The following is a 27,516-nucleotide window of genomic DNA, read 5'->3' on the forward strand; positions in this document are numbered from 1 at the left end:
GTGTAGGTGGGTATGTTTTACCTCTCTCTTTGGAGGTGAGCAATGTTGTTTATTAACAGGGTATGGTCAATAGACTGATGCAAAATTTTACTTTTTCGCTCCACAGTGCTTAAATGGTTTCAAATCGGGTCCTGATTAGCCTTCCAAAGTTACAACTCATTTGGTTAGAAACAGACTTCGCACAAGCCATTTGAAGTTTACATGTAAATTATTATGGAAAATCTCAACTTTTTGTTCATTGCCTTCTAGTCTTTTTCCATATTGAGCTACTAAACAGTTCAATATCCATTCTTATAGATAATTTTCTCAGCTACAACTTTGCTCAAGATCGTTTCTATGTAAAACGAGACAGGATAAAGTTATTAATTATTTAAGAGATTGGTAAACTTATGACATGATCAAGCAGCTGCTCTGTAGGCAATATTGTATTTTGCAGTATGACATAGTAGCCATGATTTTTGTGTCCTATTCAACGCCCCAGAAACACCAATCAATGTTGCCTGCTGAGCAGTTGATGCATGATCATACACACTTATAGCGAATTCGTTTATTATTCAGTTCCAACCTGGATCGGGTATCAAGATTGGGCCTGCTTGTTTTCTGACAAACGTCAGTTCGATCGTTTGTTTTTAAAACCCAGCTCAGGTTGAGGTTCGCACTGACAAAAAGTTCGGTTTCGCACTGGGTTGGAACTGGTTCCAACCCCGATAATAAACGAATTCGCTATTAGTTTTTTCTACCGAGCTCGGCTGTGCAAATCTCGGCAAAATAAGTTTTACTGAGATCTCAGCAAACATTTCATTTGTTTGCTGAGATTCAGCTAAGCATTATCCGAGACTCAGTTATCAAATGCCAAAAAAAAAAGTGGAATATAGTTTTTTTCAGCTGTATTTAGAAAACTATCCTATTGAGATTTTTTTGGCTACATTTTTGGATTCAGTGCACGATTTTACATTAGGATCAAAGGTCAAACATTGAAGTTAATTTTTTTTTACTATTATTTGTAAACTAGCGTAATATCTAAAGCTCAAAAATCATGCTTGAGATTAAATCACCGATGATATTTCCGGATGAACTTAATGCTTTTATGTTGACTTTCTTCATTCTATCGATTGATTTTTAGGCGTTTGGCAAATTTGCACGCGAGTTTATTTCCTCAGGAGGACTCAATGAATGAGATTAGAGAACGATTTTCCGAACAATGGATCACTTCCACCCAGGGTTACTTCATTAGATGTTATAATGGTGATTAGTACTTGAAAGTTACATGAAGAGGTAAAAACGGTTCATATTGCTTTCTTTCCTTTATTTAACGTCGGTCTCTGTTCCGCAAGCTAGTGCCAATCACCGACGGACATCGATTGCCATCCACTGACGGCAATCGAATGTGCAGGAAGGCAGCTACCACACCTGCGTAGGATATCGCACCCATTCAACATACATGGGCCGGGACCACCGGCTTTACTTCCCTTCCGAAGGAAGGCGTGACCAGAGATTTTTATGCCTCAGAATAATCCCACCGACCTCGGCTGGGATTGAACCCAGACCCATCGGGGTGTTAGAAAGCAGTCAAGCTTACCACTACACCACCGGCGCCGGCAATATTGCTTTCAGTGCGTCACAATCAGCGATTTTACTATTCCTGAGCACCCACTCTGAGCGAACGCTTACTATTCATAAGATCGCTGATTGCCCTGAAAGCAAAATTGATAGATTTTATGAGTCGAACACACCTCAGACTCCTCACCCGTTGTAAGGTTATGAACCCACTGGTGATTGCAAACTTTGAGAAGCTTCTTGAGCTAAACCCTCAAACTCGTTTTATGACATTGTACTACGTGTTCATAACACAGGATGTCAGCCCTTCACAGCATAATCCCTCCGTCAATTTTCGCTGCAAAGTTTGGCCAAGTTGATTCCGAAAGATCGTTCTTGATAGATGGATCACTAATAGAGTCGCTTCTCATGAGAGCTTTCAAGTGCTTTATCTTAGAGATCTTTTGTCATCACCTTTGCATGGGTCCCATCTCATTGCTCGATTCCGTTTAGTTTGTAATTTGTACGTGTGGGTTTTTTTATGTTTGTTTTCAAGATGAATAGAAATAAGTTCATGTTTTAGGATTAATTAAATATTTGTATCGTAAACCACATTTCAAACCACCTTCTCCCTTTTCCCATAAAAAAATTGTAAATCTCCACTAACCTCGAGACAACCGCGAGTATCCGGTCTAGCTCCTTAAACTTTAAATATAAGACATCAATAACACTAGTTTACAAAACAACATAAAAAGTGTGAACTTTAGTGGTTGACTAACGTTTCTAATGCAAAATCCTACGCTGAATTCAATGCCGTGGTCAGATTACTAAAATGTCAATATCTTTGGAACTGGTGCACCAATTTTAAATCTTTTTTTTTATGAAAAGTAAGTTAAATAAATTTGCTATCGTTCACTAGAATATTATGTCTTGATTAAAAATTTAATTTTGAAGTCATTTAAATATTAACATCATTTTTTTTTTTTTTTTTTCCTACGAATTTTCCATAAAAATCTTGTTTTAATCAACATTTTTAATGGGATAAAAAGATTCAAAAAATCATTCCATAATTTATTCTTAAAGTCCATTAAAAACTTGAGAAAATGAGCCTTTAATGGATGAAATCGGTTGGAAATTGTCGAAGTTATGAATTTTTTTGTAAAATCATGGAAATTGAATGTTCCAAGATTGGCCGTTGTCCCGCTCCTAGGTTCATGCACCACTTCCTGTAAGCCTTTCTGCGGACGTGTACGCATACGGTGCATTTCACTAACACTACCAGCTGTCACGCAAAATTAAATGGGATATTTTCAACAATATAATTTACGCTAGTGTTTGTGAGACCGCTCGGCGAGAACCTAACGCAACCAACTCAATTTGACAGCTTTCTTTCTTTAACATTGCTTAACGATGTATACGACAAAACGTGAATTCAAGTGTAAAAATGATCCTCAAAAGTTTTGTTACGCGTGTGGCAACTATATATTTACAAAATCGGTCAATTTCACTGCTTCGTTGCAAACTGCATACAGGCTTTATTTTAAAATTGATACTGGAGACTTTGACAAACCGTGGATTCCAAAAGTATTATGTAGTTCGTGCAAAACGTGCTTGGCTAGGTGGATGTCAGGCGCAAGGTAAATTGATTTTTTGAATAACTTTCATATAAACAATTTATGTACAGCATGGTAGTGCTTTGTTCTTTCCTGATCGACATTATCTTACTTCATCTATTTTTGATAAGTGTTAATGTCTTACTTACTAACTCACTTATTTGTTATCTGTCAGTCGCTATTTGTCCTTTGACATGCCCACCATATGGCGTCGACCGTTTTGTCATGCAACGGATTGTTATTTCTGCTTGACAAAAGTTAAGCAACAAGGACGTCACAAAACAGTTGAGTATCCACAAGTGGCTTCTATGACAAAACCTGTTCCACATTCAAGTTCGGTCCCGTATGCTGTTTATCCAAAGCGGAAACGACCGCCCTCTGTTGAATCGACCGTTACAAAAAGTGAGGAGGAATTCAAGGAGGAATGCGAGGAAGACTTCGAGGTGGAATTGGAAAGAAACCCAAAACTGTTTACACAATCCGAATTTAATGATTTGGTGCGAGATCTCGACTTATCGAAGGAGAAATCCGAATTGCTGGCATCACGCTTGAAAGAACACAACATGCTGAGCAAGGAGGTCAAAATTTCTTGTCACAGGAATCGTCACAAGAAATTTGACAAATATTATTCTACAAAGGACAAGGCATGTTTTTGCCATGACGTAAACGGCTTGTTTGAAGAGTTTGGTGAGCCATATGATCCAGCTGAATGGCGTTTATTCATCGATAGCAGCAAGTTGAGCTTGAAAGCCGTTTCAAGGGAATGAGAAACCTTCTATTCCTTTAGCTCATGCCGTTAATATGAAGGAAACGTATGAATCAATGGCTCTATTGCTCAATTTGATAAATTACAATCAACACAATTGGAAATTTTGTTCCGATCTTAAAGTGGTTGCCATGTTGACTGGATTGCAACAGGGATACACACAATATATATGTTTTTTGTGTAAATGGGACAGTCGAGCTCGTAAGGAACACTACGTCCGAAAAGATTGGCCAAAACGGGATAATTTCACAATAGGTAAAGACAACGTTAAAAATGATCCTCTTGTGGTAAAAGAACGCATAATACTTCCACCACTACATATAAAACCTGGGCTATTAAAAAATTTCGTCAAAGCGTTGCAAAAAGAAGGGCCGGCAGTCCAGTACTTGAAATCAGTATTTTCAAATTTATCTGACGCAAAGATAAAGGAAGGTGTATTTGTTGGCCCACAGATCAAAAAAGTGCTCAATGATTCCGCATTCAATACAGTTTTGACACCAGATGAGGAAGAAGCGTGGAAATCGTTCCAGCGTGTTGTCACAACCTTTTTAGGAAATTTCAGAAGCCTAGATTATGAGGAAGCCGTCGATGAATTGCCCAAAAATTATGAGAAAATAGGTATAAATCAAAAATATTGTGTTTGTTACATATAATTAATTTCAAATCCTTTTATTTCACTGAACACAGGTGTGAATATGTCTTTGAAGATACATTTCTTACATTCTCACATGGATTTTTTCCCGGAAAATCTTGGTGACTAGAGTGATGAGCGCGGCGAACGTTTTCACCAGCAAATGAAGATGATAGAACGTCGTTACCAACGGTTTTGGGATGAAGCAATGATGGGTGACTATTGTTGGTTTCTGATTCGAGAAACAAGTTCAAAACATCGAAGACAAAGTCATTCGATTCTCAATCATTTTTAATAAAACCTAAATAAATTTCTTTTGTATCAACTCGGTTTTAAATCCTGATATGCCTTAATCAAATTGATATGTAGAGAAAAGAATCTCCCATGAAAACTGTACATGCGATTTGGATGCTTACAACGACACCTAGAAAAGGAACTCTAAAGCTGTTGTATTTCAGCAACATTTTTAAGTGTTTTACAAAAATGCTCATAACTTCGACAATTTCCAACCGATTTCATCCATTAAAGGCTCATTTTCTCCGGTTTTGAATGGACTTTAATAATAAATTATGGAATGATTTTTTGAATCTTTTTATCCCATTTAAAATGTTTATTAAAACAAGATTTTTATGGAAAATTCGCAGGAAAAATAAAAAAAATGCTGTAAATTTTTAAATGATTTCAAAATTGAATTTTTAATTAAGACATAATCTTCTAGTGAACGATAGCAAAATTTAGCTTCATTTTCATAAAAAAAGATTTAAAATTGGTGCACTAGTTTCAAAGATATTGACATTTTAGTAATCGTACTTTTGTCCAAAATTCAAAAAATCAAAATTTTTGTATATCTTAAAAATGGCTCTACTTTAATTTTTTCTGACTACGGCATTGAATTCAGCGTAGGATTTTGCATTGGAAATGATCATCACCTTACTGAGTTCAAAAATGCTGTAAACTAGTGTAATGTATTACGAAAATGATAACTCGGCTCTGTAAAGTTTATTCGATTAAGGCTCTACAAATAAAGTAATTGATAAAAAAAAATGAGTCAAACACATACTTTACACCCTCTTCTTGTTACGTACAAGTACAACATATCATTACATTATATCTAACGAATTCAAAATGTCGATAAACGATTTTTTATAGCAAGTGAGTGGAAACAACCCTGCTTTCTATCCCCGTTATTTGCAATCATTTTCCATGCAATTTAATGCTATATCGTAAGAGGTTTAATATTTTTGTGTGACGGTCATCATCGAATTTAAAAGTATTTATGTATTTTATTTTAATTTGTATTTATTACAACTAGAGATTTGGAGAACGGTATTTACAAGGTTTGTCCAGAACAATTTTGCTTAGCGGCTAACAACTATTCTTATCAATAAATTAACATCCTCACTTATGGGTACGGGTGTGTCCAACGGTACTACACATTGCTTCAACAAGTTTAACAAATTCAACAACTGTTACAATTTGTAGTTTTTTGTTCCTAAAATAATAACTTCTACTACTGTCCAACTAAAAGAGGAAGGCACCAACGTAAGATGCCTTTAGTACTTTCCATTTCGTCATGAATGCGTATGTATTGTGCTGTCTGGAAGGGAAGTTCGAATTTGATTCGCGTTTAATAAATAGTGGCTCGAAACAAAATGGAATGATTGTTTGTGTGTGTGTGTGTGTGTGTGGTGTGATTCTGAAATAACATTTCCTTCTCTTTCACATTTAAGTTCACTGGTAATTTTCACGTCTTAATTCGGAAAATTAGGTGGTTTGGTTGGTCTCCATCCATTTCGATCCTAACTTGGTGGAGATGGCATTTCTTCTTTAAAAATGATACATGAGTTTCGAATTTGACAAGAAGACATTGGTCCTACAGCAAGGAGTCAATCGCATGTATCACGCCGTTTGTCGTAGGAATGTTGGACGTCTGTAGGTATCCGTCGTTGATTTTGATTTTTCCTGAAAGTATGTTGACATGGTAGATTTGGGAATGAAATCGTAACTGTGATTTAAAGCATACCTCCACTCTTCTGTAACGTCACCGTCTTGCCTTCGGCCATGGCATCTTTAACTTGGTAGAATCGCATTCCGGCGGTGAACAAAGTGCCTGGAACGACGTGCTTCTTGACCAGTTCCTCCGCCTGGTCCTTGTCGGTGACTAGTTTGTTCAGCTCATCCGTTGAGTAGTGCGCAAAGGCCGCATCGGTTGGGGCGAATACTGTATACGTTTTGATACCTGTTGCGAGAAAAGAGGGTTTAAGCATTTCTGTGTTTGTCTTGATTCGATTTGTGCATTACCTTTGTTCTGTAGTGTATCGGACATTCCCGATGCGAACAATGCCCGCAGGAAGTGGGTGAACCGTCGTTCTCGGTCTGACTGCAAGGTCTGCAGGATGTCACCGACTGGCAGAGGGAACATTACTCGGTCAACAGCGTGGGCAATTCCCTGTGGGATGACAATGTCCTGCTTGTCCAATACGACCATGGCACCGTTGATTGTCGTCACCTGTTGTGGGGTAAGGGAGAGCAATATGGTTACTTGTGTTCAAGAGGAAACTATGGAGCTTGCTTCAAATAACACGGAAATTGAATCTTCTAATATAATCGTACGTTTGTAGAATTAATCTTGAAGCACTGGGAAGAGGATTTTGCTGTGGAAACCTTATTTCTGCGGGAGAGCATTGTAGCCTCGAAATTTAAAGAGCACAAATGTCGACTCTCACAAAACATACAACAATGATATTTTTTTTCTTTATTTAGGAGATTTTTAGCCGTAGGCTGGTTCATCTCCGCACAATGAAAATTGAACTCTTTGCTGTAGTGCAGAAGATCCAATTTCATGAGCGTTGTTGCAACAATGTCCGAGATTTGTGCTCTAGAAAATAGGGATAGGGCATCATCAGCCTTCATCACAGCCATTTGTGGAATCTGGATAGCTGGTCTTACACTTAGTCTGTAGGATGACAGCACAATATGTTTATAAACATTGAGGTAAAAAAAATCTGGCAAAGCATACTATGAAATATGCCCTATTAACATACCTGATTTTATGCTCAAATCAAGGTTTATCTGCAATCTGAGTTCCGAAAGCCAATTTCTGTTTTGTGAAGCATCAAATCGACTTGCAGCCTTCAAGTCAGTTTTAAGTATAACATATTTTAACTACATTCAAATCGGTTCATTGGGAAAAAAAGTTATAATGATTTGAGTGGGTCATCATTTTCTCCCATACTAATTTGACGAAAATCCCGAACAAAATTGAAATCGTTGGCGCAGCCTTTTAACGTTGACCAGTTTAGCTGATTCTTTGCACAGATGTTTGTTTTTGTGTTATGAACTGAACTATGGGAGTGGCCTATCAAAAATATCAATCTTTTTCCAGAATGAAACACCGTAATATGCACACATACATACATCACACACATACAAACATACTCCAAAATGGATGGGCGAACGTGTTAGCAAAAAGTGAGAAGTTGCAGAGATCACCAGTGTCGAACTTGGTGGTCACAGTTAGATCCAGCAGTAGCAAGCCCTAATGAGTCTTGTGCTGAGCCAGATATTCACACCAAAATCCAGCGGTATCATACCCCAAGAAGGATTGCAGGTTGGGATGACCAACATGACGGAGGCCTGGAAGATGGTCAACGAATTCTAAAAGTTCATAAAGGAACAACGTCCGCACTAGGATCAAGCATCTAGTGACGGGTATCAAATCCACCGTGGCTGCTGCCGAATTTAATCACAATACGCTGAGGACGAGAGCCAAAAATGTCACAAAAGCACTGCTGGTGAATACACAGGGACCCCCGCTCGGTGAAGGGGAAAAGGAAAACGCCAGGAGAGGAAGAGGAATTAAAAAATACAAGAATGACAAGATAGGCAACAAGGAGCAAGGAGAACCCAAGTAACCAAAAGTTCCGCATTCAACGATTAAAATCACTTCAAAGTTCCGTAAAGTTCAAATAAAGTCCCGACAGAACTTTCAAGTTCCATAAACTTCAAATAAAGTTCCGACAGAACTTTCAAGCCACATGAAGCAATCCGCACAAGTCTTTATCAGTAACATAATTCTTATATTTATGCAGTGCATCAACATTCTATCCAAACATAAAAACATAAAAGTAATTTCCGAACCCGTGTATTCGGCATGCGATCTACGAACGCTAACCACTGTGCCACAAGCGTGTTGGACTAACATTCGGGCAAACACCAATTTAAAATTCATCAAGGTGTTGTGTTTCGTATTCAAGTCAGTAAGCTGGCACTGAAAACTCCAACAGTAGGCGGGACAACAGCTCACTTTATTATATCTCAGATGACGCAGTGGTTCGTGCTGGGGCTCTCACGCAGAAGGACTGGGTTGAATTATTCAAACAGCTCCAATTCTACTACTAATGCTGATAAATCAATACACATTAATACCTGCCTTTAGAAATAACTTTCATAAAAGTGCGAAATATATAAATAATTGGTGTACAGGACAAACTTGTTTAATTTATTTTCTAAAAGTTCCGTTCAAGTTCCGCCAGAAGCTGCTTAGAATGCTCTTCGATTATGATACCGGAACTTTCAAGTTCTTATAACGACTTAAACCTGAGGCTGCTTAGAATTCTATAGACCGCCTCCAACCAAGCTGCTTAAGCCACAACTAGCCTTTTATCAGAACTTTTGGTTACTTGGGAAGGCACTGGCTGGTGTACTGTCGAAAATCAGAAGGAGAAGCGGTAGCAACAGAAGGAAGTGAAGAGGATAGAAGAGCAGCAGAAGGAGAAACCCAGGCCTCGTCGGGAGCGTAAGGGTGATGTTCTGATTGTCGAGGTCATGAAAGAACTGATGTAAGCAGGACTCTTTCGGAAAGTGAGGAACTAGGTGGTGAAAACCACGAGCACCCAGATAGGTGAGATGCTCTTGGAGCTGAAGAAAGATCCTACGGTCAAGAGCTTATCCTTCAAGCCACTCGTCGAAAAGTCTCTTGGCGAGAAGGCAATTTTAAGTGCTCTACCCCAGGAGACAGATCGGAGGAGATAACATCATAAGAAGAGCGTTGATGGTACACTGCGATACAACTTCCAACAAAGTTGGGTGGTCAGTGTACTCGCTGAAATCCATTCCTTGAGCTACCAAGCAACTGGAGAGATGCTTCAAGTGCATGGACTTCGGTCACCAGGCGGGGAACTGCAAAGGTCCTGACAGATCTTATCTGTGCAGAAAATGCAGGGAGACCCGAGCAGGAAAAAATAACTCATTAATACCAAATTCAAGTATAAAAATAGTATAACTGGCAACCTATGGTATTAGTGAGGCTGACATAAGAGGTAAAATACCAAAATTAATACCTCAAAAATATTCTACTAATAACGAACTAATAAATAATTTAGTTATTACAATAACAAACGGATAACAGACATTTTTTTTAGATGCCAGAATACCGTAATTTGTTATTTTGAAGGTCTTCTAACCAATTCAATAACTCTTTCTAGTGCTATTGTCTATAAACTGAAAGATCACATTTTGTTATTTTGGTATTCATTTGATATTTTACAAAATATTTCGATAACTGAATAATATCAAAACAAGGTTTTAAACCACAAGCATACTTAAATCTGGTATCATACCACATTAAGATATTCATTTGTTATGGGTTAGCTATCAGTCCCTGCTCGGGGAAGGATCTCATCGCAAGCGACCTAAGCAGCCTAAGTGCATGCTCTACAAATACGAAGACGGAAACAACCTTATGACGGAAGGCTTCAAATGCTAAGCGAACAAAGAGGTAAAGGTGGGTCAACAGTTATGGTGGTAGTCCAAATAAACCTCAATCATTACGACCTGTCGTTAATGGTAACTGGGTGGCGGATAGAACAGGAATGGTGGCCATTCAACAAGTGGTGGCGGCCTCATACGAAGGTTTCGTGATCACCAAAATCAATGGACTCTTTCTATGTAATAACTACTCACCCCCGAAATGGACGATGGAGCAGTTCTTGCAGATGTTGGATGTAATAATCGATGAGCTGATCGGACGATGACCGGTAGTCATCGGAGGAGACTTTAATGTTTGGGCAGTGGAGTGGGGCAGCAGATGTACCAACGCAAAAGGGTATAGCCTACCGGAAGCTCTAGCAGAGCTGGAAGCTAGGCTGTCCAATGAGGCACCATCAGGACTTTCTGCAGATACATTCAGGAATCCATTACGGACGTCATGAACTGAAGAGTAAGTGAGGTGTACCCATAGCGACAATCGAGGACGAGAATTTGCGATCGGAAGTGGAAGACGAACAACAATGATTCATGATTTCGTGATGGAAATTTATGATTTCATAATGCAGCGGAATCATGATCGCTACAAGCGTTACACGTACCTGGCAAACAGTGTTCATAAAACGCACTACATAGGCATCTATTATACGCCTTTTGCCTTCCGTATTATACAAGTACTGATGGTTTAGTGGTCAAAGTATGGGTTTAATTATCGCAAGGTTCTTGGTTGGAATCCAGTCGATCAAACTTAATTTTATTTTTTGGTTTAAAAGCTAAAAGTTAAATTCATGAATTTAGCTCAACTCGGATGATTGATTTCGGGAATCTTAGCTGCGTTACGCAAAAATAGCTCATGATATCATGAATATTATTCATGGTGTGTTTTCATAACATGAAAATACGCTACATATGTTCATGAAATCATTAGTCATTTATCTCATTTCGGAGATTGGATTTGTTCCCGTGTAGCGGCCTCGCGGACCTGAACGTGGACGAGTTGACTCAAACGGTAGTGGGGGAATGCAACACAACCATGCCGAGGAAACTGGAGCTAAAGAACAGATGGCGCCCAGCTTACTGGTGAAACGAGACACTCAGCTCCCTTCGTGCTAGTTGCCTCAGAGCCAGAAGACGCGTTCAGAGAGCAAATACTGATGCAGACAGAGTAGGGTAGTGTTCCGAGCGACCAGAGCCGCACTCAAACGGGAGCTAAACCTGAGCAAATTAAACTGTTTTGAGAAGCTGTGCCGAGACGCGGTTGCCAAGCCCTGGGGCTACGCATTCCGAATCACGATGGTGAAGATCAAAGGGCCAACGATGCCTGCTGAAATGTGCCCATACAAGCTGAAGGTCATCATTGACAGACTTTTCCCGGAGCACGACCCAACGACCTGGCCGCTCACATCGCACGGCGTGGAAGAGGGAGACAAGGCTGAAGGTCTCTAATGAGGAACTCGAAGCAGTAGCAAAATGATTGAAGAAAGAGGCATGGCTTTGAAAAGAGCGATTCAGGCGTACCCAAACATGTTCATGATGGTGCTGCAGAAGTGTCTGGATGAGGGTCAGTTCCCAGACAGATGGAAGATTCAGAAGCTAGTGCTGTTGCCAAAGCTAGGAAAACCACCGGGGGATCCCACATCGTACACTCGGAAAACTCTTGGAGATAATCATTCTGAACAACCTAAAGAAATGCACGGAGAGTGAGCACGGATTGTTGGAGAATTAATTCGGATTGCGGAAAGGGCGATCGACGGTGGATGCAATTCTGACAGTGGTCGAGAGAGCCGAGAAGTTGTCAAAAGAGCAGCGGAGAGAAAATCAATATTGTACTGTGATATCGATAGGCGTCAAAAACGCATTCAATAGCGCCAGCTGGTAAGCCATTCCTGACTACCTGTGATTCTGATGAGTTATTTCCAGAGCCAGGTTCTGGTCTACGAAACAGACATGGAGCAGAGTGTAAGGTACAATCCTTATCTTTTTCTATTTCAATTTAACACTCCGAATACGATGCCTCCGAAAAACGTGTAACGGCAAGTTTGCAATGGCATAACTTCCCAACAAACAATTTGAGTTGATTAATAGTCGAATAAGCTGTTTTTTAAGCTGAAGAAGCATATTTTTGATCGAATAAGCCCTTATTCAGCTTTCAATGCTTGTTGGGTTAGTCATTTATTAATGAATTTATAAAATTGTGGTACCTTTAGAATTCCTAGGGTTTGTAGATGATTTTGATTGTAAATTGATTGAAAATAGGGTCGTCTACTTTTTTTAAAAGCGAAAAGAGTTGTTATACGTTATTTGAAAGGTGTGTTTGTAGGGTTTTGCAAGTGGCGCAAGATCTGTAATTTAGATTATGGGCACAAATGTTCACAACTAGCCAGAATACAGTCATGGTTCCTATATATGGATCCTAGAGACAACGAAACGGTCCTCGAAAAATCCGGAACATCCGTAAAAGTGGTCAATCCATGAACCTGATCCTAGAGCTCTGCGGTTTTTTTTTAAAAACATTTGGAACTGTGATATAAAAAAATATTTGGGGTCGTGACATAAACATGTACCTGGATGTCCATGGGACCGTCCTCCGGAAGATCCGGAACATCCGTAAAAGTGGACAATCCATGAAACTGATCCTAGAGCTATGCGTTTTTTTTAACATTAGGATCTGTGATATAAGAATGAATTTGGGTCATGGACCCAGATGGCCATCGGACCGTCCAGCGGAAGTTCCGGAACATCCGTAAAAGTGGTAAATCCACGATCCTGATCCTAGAGCTCTGCGTTTTTAAAAAAACATTAGGATCAATCATTTCGCGACAATACATTTTTCTCTTTCGTGCGCACGATCTTAAGCCACGCGAGTGCATGAAGAAAGCACACAAAAGAACGACCAATTAGAAGCGAAACCGCTTATTCTCTCCAATACAAATCCTTCTCCATTATACCTAATTGAAGTACTAGAATACGCAAAAAACTTTGTAAAGATAAAAACTGTTTTAAATAGAGAAATAAAAGGAGTCTTGAGATAGCCGAAACGGAGTTATGATGTACCAGAGGATGACGACCATTCCGAAGTGATTGAAAAGGTTTAAATTTAAAAAAGTATTTTGGCAACGTCCAATCGATAAGGATCACGGTGGGAGTTCCACAAGGCTCCATCCTTGGTCCAACGCTCTGGAATGGCGTGCTGACGCTCAAACTGCCCATAGGAGTCGAGATCGTTGGCTTTGCGGACATCGACGTCTTAAAGGTAATGGTCATGGCGATCGACACGAATGGAAACTGGATTCAAGAAGCGAAGCTGCAGATAGCCCATCACAAAACGGAAGTGCTATTGATCAGCAACGGCAAAGTGGTGCAGTGGGCAGAAATCATCGCCGGGGACTAGGCCAGTGCTCGAAGCGCGTGCTGAAATACCTGGGAGTGATGATCGTCGACCGGCTAAACTTCAACGTTTGCAGTGAAGACCAGTAGTAAGAGGGGTCTTCTGGCTAGGGAATCCTGGGATGCAGTGCTGACAACGAAGCGGAATCAAGTGAAGTTGATCAGTACGTTCAGGCTCATGACCATGTGAGACATGAGCGCATACAGAACCATCACGTCGGAAGCAGTATGCGCTATCGGAATAATCCTGGCAGAGAATAGCGAGTGCTACAAGCGCAAGGAAAACAGATAAATTGTGAGACCGAAGTCAACGGCGAAGTGGCAGCAGGAATGGGACTCTGCGGAGAACGGTAGATGGACTCATTGCTTAATACCGAATCCCTCGACAAAAAAGCATAGGGAGGTAAACTTACACCTGTTTCAGGCAGTATCTAAATCGGTTCGGACACGTAGCGTCACCACCTTTGTACGGAGTGTGCAAATGTGAAGGAATCAGCGAAGCACGTGATATTTGACTGTCCTAGATTTGAAACAGTGTGAAGAGAGATGCCTGCTCTTAATGTGGAGAATGTCGTCGATGAAATGTGTCGAGATGAGGGCATCTAGAATACCGTCAGCAGGGCAGTCACTCAAATTCTGTCGGAGCTGCAGTGAAGGTGAACCAGCAACGCCAGTTAGCTGAGCTAAAGAGAGATTCATGAGCATTCCACGACCACGGTATCTCTCTTGATAGTCAAGTCACGGTGTATCTGTAAGAAGAACTTTTTAAAAAATATCCATATCAGGAGACATAGACTTCCATAGGAGACTAGTATGGACAGTCTAGAATAATTTAATTTTTTTCGTATTTATTAGCGTAAATCACGTCCAAAAATTAACTCTCTCGACCATTGAAGCCCACAAAAAATGAATGGGATTTATGGATTTTCTATAATAACGTTATTCTACCAGAGCCACCGTAAAGTCATTGTTACACATCTTTACGGTAACACAACTTCATGAAATTATGTTGAGTAAACTTCTTTACACCCAAATCCAGTTGTATAAAGGTTATATTAATAACTATAGAGCTTGTGTGTTGCTTGGGCAACAACATCATTAATGAGGTGTTTACACTTGTGCTGATTCACGTACTGAGGAGCCTGTCGTTCGCAAACCCATTATTAGCATGATGTAAATAGTACTTGATCGGATTACACCTATTTTGGTTAAGCAGCATTATGAATCAGCAAAAATGTAAACAGGTCATGAAACTGTACTTGAAACTTAACAGCCAGCTGTTACTCCAAATCGATTGTTTACCGAAGTTTACCGCCCCGAGAATATGTTTTTCTGGCACGGTTTTTATTTTTCTAAAAATTTTGGAAAAAAATATCAAAAATCCAAGTAAATCCATTTTTTCCTTAAATTTCTGGGAAAATTGTAATGTAATTTTTTTTTATCACATCATGAAAAAAAATTGGACCCTCAGCAAAACCGAACAGTTGATGTATTTTTGTTTTTTTTTGAGTCCAACGTTATGCTATGATGACTTATAAAAAAATGTTCTTGCATGTGAATTTTCTTCTAAAAATTTGAATTTTTTTTATTTTTTTTTGATATTTGATATCTTTTTCAACATTTTTTTGAAAAATCAAAACGAAATTATTTTTTTTTCGGAGTGGTGAACTTCCCTTTAATCTTGAATTTAGATTAAAAAAATACCTTAACATCATTCCACTCGGAGTCGTGCATGTTGTACTGATTCACTCGTAGCTGCGTTCCGGCCAGCGAAACACCGGTCATTTCGTCTTGCAGCGATCCAATGTCGAACGATCCTGGGATAACGTGATGCAGCAAAAGCTGGAATTGAAATAGAAATATAAGTAAAGTACCACTAACCATCTGCCAATCTTCGCCTAAATTACCCCACTCAGCAGCCGTGGATTGTTCTTAAACTTCTCTTCGGCCTTCTCCGGTCCTCCCAGCTGCACTAGGAGACTGCGGAAGGCTTTGTCCGTCGGCACAAAGATCGTGTACGGACCGGTTTCGTTCAGTATCGTATCCAAACCAGACTGTCGGAGGTATTTGGCCATGGCAAATAGTCCGCTTTTCTTGAGAATTGCTGGCAGTTCGTTCGGGTTGACCGCCGATGGCGTTGACGGATCTTGAGGTTGCGGCGTTGGTTGTACCTGCTGCTGCTGCGATTGCTGTATTAGAGGCAATGATTGTTCCGACTGCTGCTGGTGGTAGGTATTCTGTGCTGTCACGGTGGTGATCGGAGCGGAAACGGTTGGTATCACTACGTCGAACTTACCAGTGGCTTGCTGCTGGTATATGTTAGAGCTGGCGGTATGCTGTGCTATCGTGGAGGATGAGATGTAGTTCTCCGAATGGGTGGAGTACTGAGGGACGGTGGTTGTACTGGGAACGGGGGTGATGGGAGTTGGTGGCGATGCCGTCGTAGCATACGTGGAACTGGCTCCATTGTAAAGGATAGAATTATCGTTTTGATAATAGTTGGTGATTGGAGATTGGGTAGAATGGTAGATGGTTGACGATTGAGGGATTGTACTTCCAGAGTAGGTGCTTGGCGAGTAAGCTGAAACGGAGCCTGGGGAGTAAGCTGAAATGGAGCTTGGGCTAGAAGGGGATGCAGTCGAGACATATGTCGTCGATGCAGGAGAAGAGGCAGTGCGTGGAATGGTGTGGTCTGCCACAAAGTTCGTTGAGTGGTGGTGATGGTTGTGGTGGTTCTCGAGAGGTGTGCTATGTGGAATTATTGTAACGGAGTTCGCTTTCTGAACTGGTACAATTCTCGGTGTGGTTGTGCTCGATGGGCCTTCCAATACTGCTAGGTTTTTGACAGCCTTATTCGACGAAGGTGGCAGTTGAATCTCACCGTTCTTTATTCTCTTCAAAATGTTATCTACATCAGCCCCGGATGTCTTCGTTTCCTTATCACTGCTACCTTTAACTCCTTGAACCTTATATGAGCCGTCGTCCTGTTCTTCCAGATAAACGAATGTGACCTTTTTCTGGGGTGGAATCTTACCGACTTCTTCAATTTGCCCATGTTCGGACTGTTTTATCAATTCAAAATCAGCACCAGGAGGAAGAATACCGCTTTTGACAATCTCATCGAAAGACAGAGGCCTAGCGGTGGTTGGTGAATCATGCTGCTGAGTTAGAACGGCTTCCGAATTGGCATTGGCACGTTTGATGATATCGGGATCTGTGGTACGGATCACTTGCACTTTTTCGCCATTTGGCAGTACCAGATCCGTTGAGCTGTAGTTCTTATTGCCAAGGTCTTGAGGTCCTTGTTCGGCCAGAGCCAGTTTCAGTTGCTTCAGAAGATCATCGCGTCCGAGGGCTTTGGTAGATTTAACCTTGGTTGGACGGGCCTTGGTGGGTTTGGCGGTTTCAGCTTTGATGGATTCGAAGAGATTTTGACGGTTCGATTGAAGAAGGACATCTAAGCCGGTTTTACTGATGGTAGTGTAATCTTTCTTGCTGCTGGATTTGATCGGAATCACTGATAGAATATTTTCGGTGGTGGATGGGGATGGGTTGGTAATTGAGGAAGTCGGCGTTGGTTTCTGATAGGTTTTTGTTGCTTTTTCGTAGACAGTTCGCTCGGATGGTAGGGCTTGGGAGTATGATGGAGTGGGAGTCTTCCGGATAGTGTCATAGTCTTGCTGCTGTTGTTGTAGAATTTTTTGCTGCTTCTTGAGGAAATCTTGGTGTAGTTGTTGAACCTTGGCTTGTTGTTTTTGGTATTGCTTTTGTAGGAACTGTTCGTGTTTCTGAATGACTTTCTGCTTCTCTTGGAGTTCTCGGATTCGAATGCTCTCATCATTGAGGTGTTTTTCTAGTTCTTGTTGCTGTTGGTAGTTCAGAGACGTTTGACCATGAGCTGGGAATTGTTGCTGATGTTGGTTCGGCTGAGCAGGAGCCGGGAATTGTTGCTGATGTTGGTTCGACTGAGCAGGAGCCGGTTGAAATTGGGGAAACACTCCAGGTTGAGAGTTAAGATTTTGTGTGGGGGTGAATATCGGAACGTTTTGTACTGGTGGGAAACTGTTGAATTGTTGTTGATGTTGTTGTTGTTGTTGTTGTTGTTGTTGTTGCTGCTGTTGATGTTGTTGGTGTTGTTGAGAAGCGAATGGATTGAAGTTGGATGTCTGTAGTGGTTGTTGGGCTAGTGGAACAACTTCGGAGCGTAGGTGGTTTGTATCGAATGACTGTTGAGCAATCGGTTGTCCGAAGGATGATTGTGGAGCAGGAGGGAACTGTGGTTGTTGGGGAGGTGCTTGGAAAAGTGCTTGGGCCTGAGGAGCTTGAACATTGGAAGGGAAACGTATTTGTGCAGAGGGAGAGTGGGGTGCCTGGAAGGCAGGTGGTTGTAGGAATGGATTTTGTACAGAAGGAGTTAGGGGCCGTGTGTCGGGAACGCGTGGGCCACCGAATGTGTTCTCCGCCGGAAAAGCACCGTTCACGAAGGGTTGGTTGTTAAGCTTGGGCCCGTTGAAGAACTGCGATTGAGGCTGTTGTAGCGTGTTCGGGGCGGGTCTTTGCTGTTGTGTTGATGGCTGTGGTGATAGTGGTGGTGGAAGTCGTGTGTCTTGCTGTAAGATTCGTAAAAAATTCGGTATGAATGAGGTTTGTGTATGATGTTGGAGATAAAATCGATTTACTTGTGCCCCGAAGTTGCTGTGTGGCTGTCTGCCTGATTGTGGAGGTCTGAAATTGCTAGGAGGCGCCTGCGGAGGCAATTGTTTGTTGTTGAATGGTGGTGAGTTTGGTTGGAAAGGGTTGTTGTTGTTGTTGTTGTTGGAAAATGGCCGCTGGTTGATCGTGTTGATCGACTGCTGTGGAATTGGCAGTTGAATCGATGGTTGGATGATGACGTTCGATGGTCGTTGATTCTGATGTAGGTTGAAACGGTGCTGATGTTGCTGGATGTCACTTAGGATGTGTGATTGTGCCTGCTGGGATAGTTGCCGCCTCTGTATTTTAGACGAGACCTGTAACGGGATAATAAAAAAAAAATATTAGAATCAGAGTACAAGCTTGACGCAACAGGGTGAACGGTGATCCTACGGTTGAGTAAACTAGCTTGCTTCCAATTGTCGAGTTTGTCAATATGTCATTGTTAATATGATTTTCGATGCCTGTAGGCATGTGGGGTCTTTCAAACATAATTTTAAGTATGTTATTTTTTTTTTTTTGTTTATTAATTTATTTGATAAGGCTCAACCGAATTAACTTTACAGAGCCGAGGATTCTTGGTCACTTTACAATACATCTTAAAACTATAGTCAAAAGGTACAACACAATAAACACTTTATCTTCCGCTATCCAAAAAGCCTCCTCCATCAGAACTGGAGCCGCTTCCAGTAGTTTCATTGTATGGCAAATTGTTGTACGCCAACGAGGGTTAGAGCGCGTCCATTGCAACAATGGACGCAAAACGTGGTCAGCACTCACACACTCATCACGAAACGGTTGCTTTCCAAAGTCGACGACGCATCGACCGAAAGAACTGCTGATGAAGAACAATGAGGAGGACCACACAATGGTTGCTGCCGAGAAAACAGACGATCGCGTAGCACACATCGAGAGTGGCCTGCTTTTGTCGACAGCCGAGTGAACACTGATAAGTATGTTATGGTAATTACAATATGTGTACATTCGGCTTAATGTGTTTTTTGGTATATGATTCTTCTTCTTTGCATTTCAAGTTTATTGCGTGCTCTCGACTTAGTGTTCTAGATGCACTTCCACAGTTATTAATTGAGAGCTTTCGATGCCTAAACTATTTTTTGCATTAATATAATTCGACGGAGATGAACTAGCCTACGGCTAAAAATCACGAAAATAAAGAAATGAAAATCCTACTGAAAATGCTCTAAAGTTATTTCTCTCTTTTGAAGTTGACTACTCCTCTAAATGTGAGCAGTTTATTGAATATAAGCTTATGAACAATTTAACTGATCGAAAATCTTTGGTCTTGCTTAGTGTAGACTAATTTTTTATAACATGAACAGTTTTTTGACAGATAAAAGCTGAAGATCAATTGAACTGCAGATGCTCGAAAGTAGTTTTCCTCTCTTGAAGTTTGACTCCTGCTTTAAAACATTCAGTTCTTTGACTGATAAAAGCCATATACTAAATATTGAAAACTTCTGTAATAAATGATGTATTATTATGTATAAATTAAAATACTTTTTTCCCTTGATTTGTTTTCCGTCGATCTTGTTTTCCGTACTGAGTACCAATGCTACCGATGGCAGAGAGGTGACATCAACACCTGGACCCTACCTATCGAATCATCAACTCATGGACCGGGAACCAAACGGCTGTACTTACCTATGCCTTATTTTATGCCACAGAAAATCCCGACGGCGCCGACTGGGATTGAACCCAGGCCCTTTAGAGTGAGAGGCAATCACGCTTACAACTACACCAGCGGCGCTGCTAAAAATGATAGCTCTGGGATTCTATTTATCTCCTTTCTTATGTTTATATGTACCGTATAAACCAGATTATTATTTATTTACAAAATTTTCTAGAGGTAAGCTCTTTTTCAGAGCAATTAATAATTCGACAATTTAGAATTCTACTAGATATTTTCATAGACTTTCAGGGAAAAACATGTAACAAGAAACCAATCAGTTTTAACTTGCTACAACGGCTTTTTCCGACTCGACAATAAGTTCAAAACCAAAAATTGAATTGACATGTAACATGACCAATTGAACTATTAGAAAGTGGATCTAATATCATTCTCAACAAGCTGAAAACATCAGCAGCCCGTTTCAAATTACTTAAGATAGTACAAAAACTATGAAAAATATGGTCATACGCCATACATTTGATTAGAGCAAAGGTTATGATTTTCCATTTAATTCCTCTTAGCATTTTGTATCTATGACAGATACATATTTCGACTACAATGTGCAGTCTTCATCAGTGCAATTTCCACTTGGGGGATGACTGATGAAGACTGGAATGAATGGCATTGATGAATACTGCACATTGTAGTCGAAATTCGTGTTTGTCGTGGAAACAAAATGCTAAGTGGAATTCAATGGAAACTAATTATTTTGCTCTTATGAGTATTCCACTAACAACCCAATTTCATAGCTTTCAAATTGAACAACGATTAACAAATCTGGTCGATATACTCCGGTTGTCCGTCAAAGCTCTCCTATTTTACGATGGTTAAAATTCATTGTTTGACTTCAAGCGTTTCTCAATTAAAGATGGTTTATGCTTTCATCAGTTGATGAAGCGGATCAAAATTGTCAATTAGAATAAGGTGTCTTGATATCGAATCCGTGCTATTATCATTTTCGCCAATAATTTCAATTGAATTTGAGAATTAGCAGCACTGGGTATGTGCATTCGTTAATGGCGGATCGATTGTGTTATAGAAATACAGTAATATCACTTTTATAGCACTCCAAATACCCAATCGGAAAAAAACTCGACCTTCTTCGATTTGCATAAAACGTTGCATATTTGTGTGTTATGGGTAACCATTTACATTTCAGAAAAAAAGCATCGTGCTTGAAGCGATCATTGAAATTGATTGAAAAATATCTGAAATCCATACTCCTGGTTTTAATGCTAAACATCTTTTTGTTAAATATCTTACTCTAAGAATGTACACAGTAAAAATAAATTGACAAAAAGAAGGTAAATGTTCGCTCAGTTGCATATGAAGCCGAGATACGCTGATTCAAAGCAGGCAAAGTTTTATAAATTTAATGCAAAATAAGCAACATAATTTCAAATAGACTTGCTGCATTATTTGTTTAAAGGTTTTTTTCCACGGTTAATTTTTGATGTGTATATTCTTTATTGAATCATACAAAATCAAATCATAAAAACTTAAATATTCGATGATCTCAAGAACTCAACCGTTCATGCCGAGTGAACGACGCAAATTTTCCAACATTTTCTCAGCAGTCCCGATCGAGTAAATCCCATACTACACCGACCATTGGTTCATGAAAAGATCCAAAATAAAAACTGGAACCTCGGTCGATGCGTCTTTGACTTTGGAAAGCAACCTTTAGGTGATGAGTGTGTGAGTGCTGAACACGTTTTGCGTCCATTTCTGCAATGGAAGCACTGTGCCATACTGGTGATACTGCCATACAATGAAACCACCGAAAGCGGCTCCCATTCTGACGGAGGAGGCTTTTTGGATAGCGTAAGAAGAAGTGTGTATTGTGTGGCACCTTTTGACTATAGTTCTAAGATGTTTTGTATAGTGAACAAGAATCCTCGGTTCTGTCAAGTCAATTCAAATAAATTAATGAACAAAAAACAACTGGAACTGAGCATCAGGGACTGTAGCAAGTGAAGTTCATTTCCATACATATATCCCAATCTGTAAGTGCTCCATATGCTCCTCTCTGGGCAGTGATGGGCAACTGATCCAAACGGGTATTTTCGGAACGGGTATTACGCGTAGATGGTGAAAATCAATATACAACGCCATTTGTACGGTATTTGACACTAAAACCGAAAGCCGCCATTCTGAATTTCAAAATGGCGTCAGACATCGATTTCCAGCCTTTAGATGTTACTCCGATTCCAAAAATTCCCTCGTTGATGGGTATTTGACAGTATTTCACACTTTTTCTGAACAAAAGGCATCATCTTCGATTTTAAAATGGCGTCGGACATCGGTTTCTGGCATGTACACGTTACTGGGATTTCAAAAATACCTATATTGATGGATAGTTGACAGTATTTCCCACTTTTTCTGAAACCAGAAGTTGTATCTTATTCATTTTTTGCGTTTACGCGTTCCGGAAATACCCACATTGTAGGGTATTTTACACTTTTTATTAACTCGGAAGCAGCCATCTTGGATATAAAAATGGCTTCGGATATCGATTTTCATTCTCTAAATGTCATTCCGATTCCAAAAATACCCATATTGGCAGTATTTCCCACTTTTTCTTAACTCGGAAGTCGCCATCTTGAATTGAAGGCCGGATATCTATTTTCATTCTCTAGACGTCATCCCAATTCCAAAAATACCCATGTTGATGGGGATTTGACAGCGATTTGAAAATACCCATATTGTATGGTATTTGATACTTTTTCTGAATCCCGATGTGGATTCCAAATTTGACACCGTCTTTTTATGAAATCAGAAGCCTGAAAGTGGATTTCCAGTCGTTACCCCGATTCCAAAAAAAATACCCGTATTGATAGGTATTTGACAGTATTTCCTACATTTTCTGATATCGGAAGCAGCCATCCTGAATATAAAAATGGCGTCGGATATCGATATCCGGCCTCTAGAAATCACCCGATCCAAAAAAAAAAAACCCATAGTGATCGGTACATATTTGATATCAAACATCCCTATTCTGAACATAAACTGTTCGAAGTCTATCCGGATAGAAAAAATAATTTATAATATCCAAATTAAAATTATCCGGATAATTTTAATTTTCATACTATGCGGAGGGATTTTTTTTGATAGTGATAGACTCCGTTTATTTCTATCCACTGGATAGGTCTACCCTGATAATTATATTATCCATGCCTATCCGGATAGTTTTGAAGCCTGTAGCCTGCAAAACATGTCTGGTACCTCTAATCTAACTGCATAAAGGGTGATACGGTCAAAATTTGGTCAATATCAACTTGACGTATTTCTTTCAATTTTGCATTTAAAAAACCTGAACACCCCTCATTTTGAAGGTGTGTGTGTGTAGAATGTTGCTCCTATTTTGATTTTGGAATTCACTCTTCAGTTGTCAAAATGCCGTCCAAGCAAGAAGAGCAGCGTATCAAAATTTTGCTCGCGCATCGCGAAAATCCGAGCTAGTCGCACGCAAAGTTGGCAAAATCGCTAAAAGTTGCCAAATCAACCGTTACAAATGTAATTAAAGTGTTTGGGGAACGTTTGTCGACAGCCAGGAAGTCTGGATCGGGGGAAATCGAAAACCGGAAGCCGCTGAGACAACAAAGAGAGTTGCCGGTAGTTTCAAGCGAAACCCTAACCTCTCTCTCCGAGATGCCGCAAAAAAGCTGGGTGTATCGTCTACAACCGTGCATCGAGCCAAAAAACGAGCCAGACTATCGACTTACAAGAAGGTAGTGACTCCAAATCGCGATGATAAACAAAATACGACGGCCAAAGCGCGATCCCGGAGGCTGTACACGACGATGCTGACGAAGTTTGACTGCGTGGTAATGGACGACGAAACCTACGTCAAAGCCGACTACAAGCAGCTTCCGGGACAGGAGTTTTATACGGCAAAAGGAAGAGGAAAGGTAGCAGATGTTTTCAAGCACATGAAACTGTCAAAGTTCGCAAAGAAATATCTGGTTTGGCAAGCCATCTGTACCTGTGGCTTGAAAAGCAGCATTTTCATAGCTTCCGGGACTGTCAACCAAGAAATTTACGTGAAAGAGTGTTTGAATAAACGTCTGCTGCCTTTCCTGAAGAAACACGGTTGTTCCGTACTGTTTTGGCCGGATTTGGCATCTTGCCATTACGGTAAAAAGGCCATGGAGTGGTACGCCGCCAACAACGTGCAGGTGGTTCCCAAGGACAAGAACCCTCCCAACACGCCAGAGCTCCGCCCAATTGAGAAATACTGGGCTATTGTCAAGCGGAACCTAAAGAAGACCAAAAAAACTGCTAAGGGCGAGCAGCAGTTCAAGGCAAACTGGCTTTCTGCGGCGAAGAAGGTGGACAAGGTGGCTGTACAAAATCTGATGGCAGGGGTCAAGCGTAAGGCCCGGCAATTCGGATTTGGAAAAGCGGAAGCCTAACTGAATATTTTTCCTGAATTTTATACTAATTGAACTTGAAAAAGAAATTTAATTTGATTTTTTAAATAAACGATTACACCGATTTACACGCGTTTTCCCTTGACCAAATTTTGACCGTATCACCCTTTATATAGAGGTACCATACATGTATGAGCTGCACTGCCCTCTGTTAACAATTGACGGAACTAAATAAAACCGTTGCGTCGCGAGTGATTGGTTATGGAAAGTAGTCACAGTCCTTTTTTTACCTGATTAGTGGATGTCGGGGGTTTCCGCTGCTGTGTGACGAAGGAACGGCGAGAGAGCTGTTTTAAACACCGGTTGAAGAAGTAGTGGTAGCATATCTATGGGAGCTCTTCGGAATCATCGTGATGTCATGGATTCCTTTGCAACATATCAGCTGAGATATTTCCTTTATTTTTCTCTTAACTTTCATTCCATTACTATATATAGAACATTAAATGCTGGCTACGGTATGGTCCAACGCACCCAATTGAAGCAAAATGGATCGGGAGCGTGGAAATGCCAACTTCCTGTCTTTAATATTTCGGGAATAGAGGTTTGGCTCTTCTCCCGACTCATTAGAGCATCCTCTTGTTTGATGGCCTGTTTTTTGACCGGTTGTATGATCCTGTTGTTAGAAGGAGATTCTCATTTATTCCTTGGATGCACGTGGGCGAATTCGCTCAAACCGTTTTTGGCCCTTCATTCAATCGCACGTTGAGTACAATTAGAGGTTATTAAACTAGTCAAGTCAAGCAGCGAGGATAGTCCACAGTCTACTGACAGTTGTCTTGCTAAAGTGATGTTAATGTTATCATTATCATCATTAAATCAACCAAGCTAAGCATTCGACTTTTTGCAAGTTCGATGAAACTTCGCATAATTGTTCATTTAAATTCGTGTTGGAATTCGCTTTTTTGATTCTCGCTGGTATTAAACAATAATAGGCGAAGGGTTCGATTCTTGTTTAAGGGAATCTTTTGGGTTAGAAACTTTATGAAGAGCTTTTGGAGTGTGTAGATTTATTTCCTTTTAATTCTGTTAAAATTGCTTATCTTTTAACAGATACGCATATTTCATCTACTGCTAACTGAATTGTTTTTTTCTTGATACCCATAAGTCTAGCAATTTAAAAAATGTGAGCTATTTCCTTTGATATGCCTGTATCGCTAAGAGGAAGAGTTTGCATCCTGTGAAACATTTGGTTAAAAGTGGCCATTTTTTGTGGATGACAATGGTTTGAAGAGATACTAAGTAATACCAACACAAAATGGCCGCTTTTCACCATATGGTTCAAAGGATGCAAACTTTTCCTCTTAGCGATACAGGCAAGTCAAAGGAAATAGCTCACATTTTTGAAATCGCTAGACTTAGTGAGTATCAAGAAAAAAATAATTCAGACAGTAATCGATAAAAGAACAAGGGACCATTTTAGGCATACTTTGACAACTCTTACTCCAGTGGTGGTGGTAAAACGGGTAGTGAATTTCAACAACAAAATTACAAAATCATTGAGTTCGAAGATTAGAAGTTTTGGTCTAGATTTAATATTCAGCAGCTGGACAAATAAGCTAAAGTCACTGTTAGGATCAACAACAGATTCCATAAATGTCAGACAAAAAGGACTTTGGAAACAAGGTTTAAGGAACACATCAAAGAAATAAAAAAGGCTAACAAAGAGATGGATAACGGATTCCATTATGAATTTAAATCCAAGGTTGCAGAACATATCTTTACAAAGGAGCACAATTTGACAAAGGATAATATTAATATCCTGTGGAGTGTATCTTCGCTTTGGAAACTAGACGTAGCAGAAAGATTAGAAATATTTAAACATAATCCATCAACATTGCTTAATATAGATCAAGGAAACGGATACTCGAGACTCTTTAGCATGGTACCTAAAACCACACATCGTAGTCTACCTGTTGGAGACTAAATTTAGGTACTAACCAAACTGGTTAGGTAAATGTGACATGGCAGTCTGATACCTGCTGATTTTTAGTCCTATTGATTAGTATATAAGTCGTAGATGAAAGACGGAGTGGTGTTGCGTACTTGCGTACTCTGCAAGTAGTAGATGAAATACGCGTATCTGTCAAAAGATAAGCCATTTTCAATATGTTAGCACTAATTTTTATTAGATCGCTTTATTAGATTAAAAATGCCCAAACTGAACGTTTAATGGAAAATGGAGAGGGTAAAGCCTGACCGACTCCGGACACACATTTTCAGTCCCAAATTTTTAATTTGACTAGTTAGCTTAATGGCTTCTTCGGTAAGTGTTAAGCTCTACTTATAATTATTCAAAAAATAATAAACAAATTAGAAAACATTTCGTGTACATTGTAAAGTGATTTTACTTGACAATCGATTCCATCGCCAACAATTCTAATGAGATTGTTATGCCGCTCAAGGCAGGCTACTGCCTTTATGGTGATTGCTTGTAGAGTCCGCAAATGGCCGTCATGTAGGCTATAAATGCTTTTCCACCTCGAATTTTCAATTATACAAATCTCGGAAACTAGAGTTTCATTTCAACTGAAATTGCTACTGCATGTATGTTGCAGCGCAGCAAACGTTAATAGTTTCATTGTAGTACGTGCCGTGGAAGCTGATATTTGTGCACTTAAAGTTTCGAAGTGGTAGCGAGAATAAGGATCTCAAAACGAACCACCTTAATCGCATATCAGTTCCGTGTGGATTTTTTTCAATTTTAAATTAAATCTGAAATTAAATCGTCCAGAGTCCGCTTTTTAAATCGCCATATTTTTCGCTTATATAAACTATGCAAGCTGCATTGCTACTAATTTTAACTTGACAAAAATATCGATTAATTTACCATGGGTTTTTCAAATATTTCTATGGAAATTGCACTCCTTAACTTCAACTGCAATTTTCTGAATGCCCACATTTTCCATATGGGACTGATATGAGATTATAGGCAGTATAGTTGTTTTATGAATTATCAACAGAGGGAGAGTGCAATTTTCGAGCGAACAGTGTTTGCACATGAA

At 39.9% G+C, this 27,516-nt stretch overlaps 1 protein-coding gene across 1 annotated transcript in view; it reads right to left on the reverse strand.

The window, feature by feature from the left end:
* Positions 1-6,274: 6,274 nt before the first annotated feature.
* The window catches only part of LOC135704322 (putative mediator of RNA polymerase II transcription subunit 26), an 83,535-nt gene continuing 62,293 nt past the window's right edge, over positions 6,275-27,516 (reverse strand). The window contains exons 2-7 of the mRNA XM_065225755.1: positions 18,379-18,708; positions 15,607-18,309; positions 15,404-15,541; positions 6,848-7,055; positions 6,570-6,785; positions 6,275-6,508 (exon numbers count right to left, since the gene is read on the reverse strand). Of these exons, the coding sequence (XP_065081827.1) occupies positions 6,420-6,508; positions 6,570-6,785; positions 6,848-7,055; positions 15,404-15,541; positions 15,607-18,309; positions 18,379-18,708 (3,684 nt within the window). The 3' untranslated portion in view covers positions 6,275-6,419. The remainder of the gene's footprint in view (positions 6,509-6,569; positions 6,786-6,847; positions 7,056-15,403; positions 15,542-15,606; positions 18,310-18,378; positions 18,709-27,516) is intronic.

Source organism: Ochlerotatus camptorhynchus, unplaced genomic scaffold (genome assembly GCF_037179485.1).
Source record: "Ochlerotatus camptorhynchus isolate MF236.1 unplaced genomic scaffold, CSIRO-AGI_Acam_v1.1 ptg000233l, whole genome shotgun sequence".
Classification (NCBI taxonomy): domain Eukaryota; kingdom Metazoa; phylum Arthropoda; class Insecta; order Diptera; family Culicidae; genus Ochlerotatus; species Ochlerotatus camptorhynchus.